Genomic DNA, 6,997 nt, shown 5'->3' on the forward strand with positions numbered 1-6,997 from the left:
AGAGATGTGTATAAGAGACAGGTTGTCGTTTATGTCATTAAATTGTCATATTAGCTCGCTTTTGATGAGACATAGAGCTAAATAGACGTGTTAATTTTTATTAATTTTTGTTAATTTTTTTTGTTAAGCTGACCAAATTACGCTATACTTGCTTATTATTAAATTTCTTGTCAATTTGATTCATGATATTACGACTCTAGCTTCAGTTTAAGATTGTGTTTTAAGATCAACAAATAATCGGCACGCACTTAGCATGAATTAGAAAATATATATTAAGTCACGTAAAAGTATTAGGCACTAAGATCTGCATTGATCAAATAGGCTTATTTTTATTAATTATTTTATTAATTAGGTATCGGTCAATTTTACTTATTACTATTAATTTTTTTTAGTTAAGTATGTCACTTTTGAAAGGTGAGGAATATGTGTAACAAAACATTATTTTTAAATTTTTTATTGATGAATTCTCTCTGCTGTTTTCATTTATTACCTTTTAAGTCATCTTTCATGAGGTAAGCATATTGCGGATGTATTCTAAAAAAAATCTCTACAGTGCACAGTGTTTTAAGCTTGTTTCATCATTAAATTGAAAATTAATTTAATAAATATGTAATATTATTTCAGCTTTAAAGTTATGATTGCATTTTTTAAAACCGACAGATTAGTTGCGCAGTTTACGCTGAAATTTAAAAAGATTTAAAACTTAAGAATATTATTAGGCAACAGTCATCTAGTCTCGACCGTAATTGGCTGTTTTCCTCTTTATTATTTGTTGTATGTATATCGGTTTTGTTTAAAAAAAGAATTGTCAAACGCTTAAACGATATTTTCCAATAATTGTTATTATTCATCTGCAATATCTAGTATAGAACCTGTTCACATCGTGCGCAGACTGACTGCTGCGTTACGCATTGACGTTTAATGTAAATGCAATGAGCATAAAGTTGACATCAAAATTCCACGATTGTCTGAAATTGAAATATTATCGGCGCGGTAATAGAATCGATACGTGCGATATGGCAACGCGTCAATAATTGAATCAAATTTATTGCTATTTGCGGATTGTGCGAAGTACAAATGGTAACGATAACGTCACGCACGGTGTTTCTTTCCCATTTTTATTCACACGAACTCTCGACGAGAGCACAATGCGGACAATGCTTTGGTGATTGTTAAATATGTCCGTTTATCATATGATATTACGAATAATCCAATTTTACGGGCGTACACCCAATATCTGATGACAAATATATTTTGATGTGGACTACATATCAAAAGACATCTGTCATTTGTTATTTATGCGTGCAGCCAAGAGCGCGTACTTATTGCATTTGCAATCAAAGCTGAAAAATTACAAACGTATCAAATGCCAAACCAACGTCTCTTGTTATGATTTTCAATAAATCCAGTTGTTCAATTATCGTTATTTTAATTATCGTTATTTGTATATTGTTTGTCAGGAAAGTTAATAATTTATTGAGATCAGAGAGACAGCCTTTTTTAAACAAATATTTTAAAATAATGTTTAATGTGCCGCCGTGTGTAAATAAGTATATAATATTGTGGAATACGGAAAGTTCTCTAGCCATTCTAGATTGCTTATTTCTGCAGTTTATTTTTCTTTTGGTTTGTTTATCGTGATTATCTTTTCTTACGTATAATTCCACAGGTGGAATAAGCGAAACTGAAGGACAGTACATAATGGGCATCTTCTTATCAATATACTTGCAGGTATAACGTTGTCCCGGTAGTTTACGGAGGCGCCAACTACAGTCAGTTCGCACCGCCGAATTCCTACGTGAATGCCTTGGACTTCGAGAGCCCGAAGGAGCTCGCCGCGTACTTGAAATATCTCTCGCAGGATCAGCAGCGCTATCAAAGCTTCCTACAATGGAAGAAGCACTATCGTGTCAATTACGGTACAAGGCGGGCCGTTTGTAACCTGTGCGAGGCGCTGCACAAGCAGAAAAAGCCGAAAATGTATTCGGATTTAGCGGATTGGTACGCCAAAGATAAATGTTCTATTCAGGCGCTTCTGGATAATGGCGTCGATAAATACGCGACGAAACATACGCTAATGAATCGCGGACAGAAGCAGAAACAGGATTACAAAAGCGGGACTTAAAAGCATTAATAATGCATTCCAATGAAATGAAAGAGGAAAGTATGCGTGGACTAAAATTAAACTTAAATGTCAGCTGTTAAATACCGACGTTGATTCTGGATATTTTTGAAAAATATATAGAGTGTGTAAATAGCAATCGCATGCATCGCATTTTGTTACTTTAACTTCTGCTAACTGCTGCGTTATTGATCGGAGTTCAATAGCGATATAAATACTTTTCGAATCCATCTTGTCTCTCCAAATTGGACAGGACTTCGCGAAAATGTATCATTAGATGATTCATCTTAGTTTCAGAAACTCTAATTTGAATACGTAACTGAGCCTCCATATGTGGAACGATAAGATATCCCTACGTCATCTGTTATCCAATTATGCATATTGAGCAATTTCTAAGTCTATAACGAAGTGAACGACGCTGCAGCTTCGACGTTTGACTTATACGTCGGTTGATGGGTCATTAGGCCGAGGATATGTAGCACATCGATATATTCACTACTCGCTTGATTAGTCGAGATCAAAGCGAGGCCAAGCTCCATCGCTCTAACACTGCTACACTCCGAGAGCCCGTGCAAGACAGATATGTGATTTACTGATTGCATCACATCCATGAAGGGAACCAGCTTTCGAAGATTGCGTATTATTGAAAATTCCAACGATAATTAAATAGACTGAACAAATATGAAGCACACATTTGTATAAAAGACTGACGTTAATCCGTCTCATCAAGAAACTGTTTGCCAGAAAAAAATGTCATGATATTATATTTAATATTTTTTTTATAATATTACTTCTATACATGGTTAATATATATATACAAGGTGTTTCTAATTGTTCTACTTTCCAATACACACACACACACACACACACACACACACGTACGTGCGCGCAACTTTCAAGCCTCATAATTCGGAAAATGCTTAATGAAAAATAACTTTATTTTGAAAAGCTTTGGATGTCAGCTACAAGAATATACAATGAAAAATGGAGGTTTCCATTTAAAAATTTTGAAATTATTTTTGTGTGATTTTGACAACGCTATCTAAGGTCACACTAATGTTGCTATAAAATGCGCAATTTAAAACCTTCCAACTTTTGTATAAATTTTTCCTGAAAATACTTTATTTTTAAGATAACCGACTGTATTAACTGAAATAAAATACCCTATATAAAGATAAGTAATATTTATAATCTTTGTCCTCCTGAGTGATTAGTGAAGAGTTGTAACAAATGTTGTAACAAATTAAAATAATAATAATAATAATAATTTTTGTCACCGTTATTTAATATAATCGTTGAATTCCATTCTCCTTTTGTGTTAAAGAAACATGTCCAGTAAGTATATAAAATAGCGCAAATGTAATAATAAAAAATAAGAGACCATTGTGTTCATGTATTTACACATACAAGTGAAACCAAATATACGTTAGTCTAATTAGTAGTAGCTGTTAACACATTTAACCGTTAATAACTGCTGATTATCAACAATTTTGTGTAGGCGTGTATGAATGTACGCGCAGGCTTATAAACATAAGTCTAAAGGCGCGTTCACACAGGATCATTTTGTGGCGCTAGAGAGAAGCATTGCGGATTCACACGGGTCACTTTGTGGCGCTATGTAAGCTATTTTGTGATGTCACAAAGAAACACTACGGACTCGTTCAAATGAACCCGCCACTTCGTGACGCCACTTAAAAATCTTTTTTTGGATCCGTAACGCTTCTCTATAACGCCACAAAGTGTACAAACGTCAAAACGCTCTTTTTGTAGCACCACAAAGTAGTTAGTGTGAACACATCCTTATGTTATGCATTTTTTGTGTATAGCATAATTTATTATTTAAGTATATTATATTTTTTCTCTTTTACAGTTTTTCCATATTTTTAATCAAATTTTAATTATATATATACATATGTTTTAAAAGATTAGCAAAGTGAAACTATTAGTATTGATAGTACAAAGAAAGAAAAAGAAAGAGAGAGAGAAATGCTTTGTTCCGATGCGATTTATAAAATTTAAAGAATAAGCTTAGAATAAGATATAAAAGAAACATAACGTAAATAGTTTTTAATTTTATATAACTATTAGAGTCTTGTATTTTCATACAAGCGCTTCCATTTCGCTTTTATAAAAAAAATTTTATTTATTTTATAAACAATATTCAAGATGAAGGTACACAAATTGTGCATAAAACCGCAAACTCTGTAACGTAAACAATGCAAGCTCTTCAATTGTTAATTTTTGCAAAGGCATATTTGCGAAAAGTTAAGGCAAATGGTAGATACGGAAAATTATACTCGTAACGACATCCATGTACATCTGTTATTATATAAATATAATATAACATTTACATCTATGAGTAGTAATACTTTTTTCCTCAAATTGACAAAGAAAATGTTTTAATTAGATAATTATATATTTGATACACATATTTTTGTAAACTAATATCATTGACCTTTTTTTCTTGTTGCCGCCCGATATTCTTCATTAATTATATTTTATTATAATCTAAACATAAAATTATATTATAATAAATACAAAAATATATTTTTTCTATTTCTGAGTTTTGTTACAATTATTATCCCATTGTTTACTTAAAAAAATCACAGTATTTTCTACAGTTAAAGAAAAATTATTTTCAATAATTTATTCCTTTGTCTGATTATTAATTTAATTTATTCGTAAATTATTTATGCGGATTTAAAAGTACTTGAGCCTATTTTAATCTAATAGCTGTCTTGATAAACAAATAAATATGTAAAATATCTTCTCATGTCAAATTATAAGATGTATTTAAATAAATAACGAAGAGTACTATATACAGGGTGTTCCGGCACGAAATCGACAAGCTTTGCCAGCTCGTTTGGATATTTATTCTAAGCAGAAGGGTTCATAAACACCATGAGTCGACTCGACTTCGAGCACTTACCAAGATACGAGCACTTTGTTGTACAAGACCGCATAATGAAAGCTCTCTGCGATTCCATTGGATTTCTTCCTGTGGGATTGTATGAAATCCCGAGTGTAGTTGCATGGAAAGTCAGAAACGCGGGAACAATTAGTACGAGCGTTAACAAAAGCTGCAGGTAACATTCATTATGACAGTACTGATGTTCATTGGATGCAATCACTGTAGCACAGCATGTTTACGGCACCATGATGCTGAACAATTTGAACAATACCTGTGAACGAGAGGACATTTCGGGCAGCACATAAACATTGGCCTTATATTGGGTCTCGATATATATCGATTGCCCAATATTCGTACATCGGCCTGACGTTTCGAAATAACAATGAATCGATGTTTGCGTCACGCTGATTTACCGATGGCCAATAGTTAGTAAATTGTTGGATTTTGCATTTAACCAACATTATATCAACATTGAAAAATGATCCGATCATATTTTCTAAAATAGGATGAAAATCTGTTATATATAGTTATATATATAATGCTCACGTTAGTTTATTTATTCATAAATTAATTTTTATACAGAATTTTGGAGCCAAATTTTGGAAACTCTATATTTCATCAAAAATAGATGCGTGAGACACCATTTCATCAGAATATATATGAGAAATCTTATAATGCTGCACCTTATAATCTGTTCTATGTGGTTATTTTTTTTTTAATTTACAAGGAATACAGAACGTTGATGGTCCATTTGATGGCGGTGTTGCTCAAAAGTGAATTATTTTAATAAAAATTATTATTAACTAGTTAATTCAACATTGGCTAAACGTCGTTAAACAAACGGTTAGTATTATGTCGTCAACCGATTAATAATGTGCAAAATAATTAAAAATACTGCAAGTTATTTTAGAAACAGTTAAAATTTTCAAAGAAACAACAATATCTTTTAATTATAGTACAAAAAATAATCTGTCTAATGATTTCTTATATTGTAGCATTAATAATGCCCAACATTGTTTCCCTAACCGATGCTTCTGATTAAAAGCCAACCAATGATTGATGGTCAACCAATATATGTCGCTTATAGGATTCTATTAAATGTTACTGTAATGATTGTAATAGTAACAGTAATAGTAATGTAATTTCACGTATTAATAAATCAAATGATTATTACATGGAGATCGGAGAGCTTTCATTATGGGGATCTCTTGCACGACAAAGTATCCATATCTTAAGAACGAAGCGACTGTGTGAATAGGAACTTTTTTGTTTAGAATGTCCATTCGAACATGCTGGAAAAATTTGTTGATTTCATAATAGAATACTCTGTATGTAATTAACTCAAAAGTTTTAGATTTTTTCGCATATCAACACTGTCATATAAAGTGTCGATTTCAGTACTTCAATTTTTTATTTTAGAAATAAATTTTGATCAATATTTCTTCATTTATTGATCCTAAATATCTTCATGATCATAAATATCTTGATTGTTTACTTGATTGACACTCTGTATGAAGGATGATGTGTACTCGGAAGAAAGAGAAACTTTGCTGAGAAATAACGAGATTAAACAAGCTCACTCTTGCCGTTCGAGTTTCTTTCGCCACTTAATGAAGAAAGCTTTTATTCCTATTAGTTCTTGTCTACATGTATGGCACCCAATTAAATTGCGATCTATTATAACCAATTTCATTCTTTTGGTTGTAGTTACTTTGACACTAAAGTCTCAACAATATTTTTCAATTGATGTAAAGCAAAGCTGTATAAAGCAAAATAGCCCATTTGCATTATTATCAAATTTGTTTACTGTAAACATTATCAAAATATATTTTGTAGAATTAAATAAAACTTATCGTAACAAAGAACGTATCTGTGTATTTTATTTCAAAACATCACTCTATTTTATTATTTTATATTTGTGTGTGTGTGTGTGTGTGTGTGTGTGTGTGTGTGTGTGTGTGTGT

The 6,997-nt window shown here is 31.7% G+C and overlaps 2 protein-coding genes across 4 annotated transcripts in view; one reads left to right on the top strand and one right to left on the bottom strand.

Moving 5' to 3' along the window:
- The window catches only part of LOC105450645 (alpha-(1,3)-fucosyltransferase C-like), a 13,455-nt gene extending 8,977 nt beyond the window's left edge, over nucleotides 1-4,478 (top strand). For all 3 annotated transcript variants that reach the window (XM_011690574.1, XM_011690576.1, XM_011690575.1), the window contains one exon: nucleotides 1,732-4,478. In XM_011690574.1, the coding sequence (XP_011688876.1) occupies nucleotides 1,732-2,125 (394 nt within the window). In that variant the 3' untranslated portion in view covers nucleotides 2,126-4,478. The remainder of the gene's footprint in view (nucleotides 1-1,731) is intronic.
- The window catches only part of LOC105450647 (lachesin-like), a 366,968-nt gene that overhangs the window by 160,414 nt on the left and 199,557 nt on the right, over nucleotides 1-6,997 (bottom strand). The gene's annotated exons all lie outside the window — the stretch shown is intronic.

Source organism: Wasmannia auropunctata, unplaced genomic scaffold, assembly GCF_000956235.1.
Source record: "Wasmannia auropunctata unplaced genomic scaffold, wasmannia.A_1.0 LD336059.1, whole genome shotgun sequence".
Classification (NCBI taxonomy): domain Eukaryota; kingdom Metazoa; phylum Arthropoda; class Insecta; order Hymenoptera; family Formicidae; genus Wasmannia; species Wasmannia auropunctata.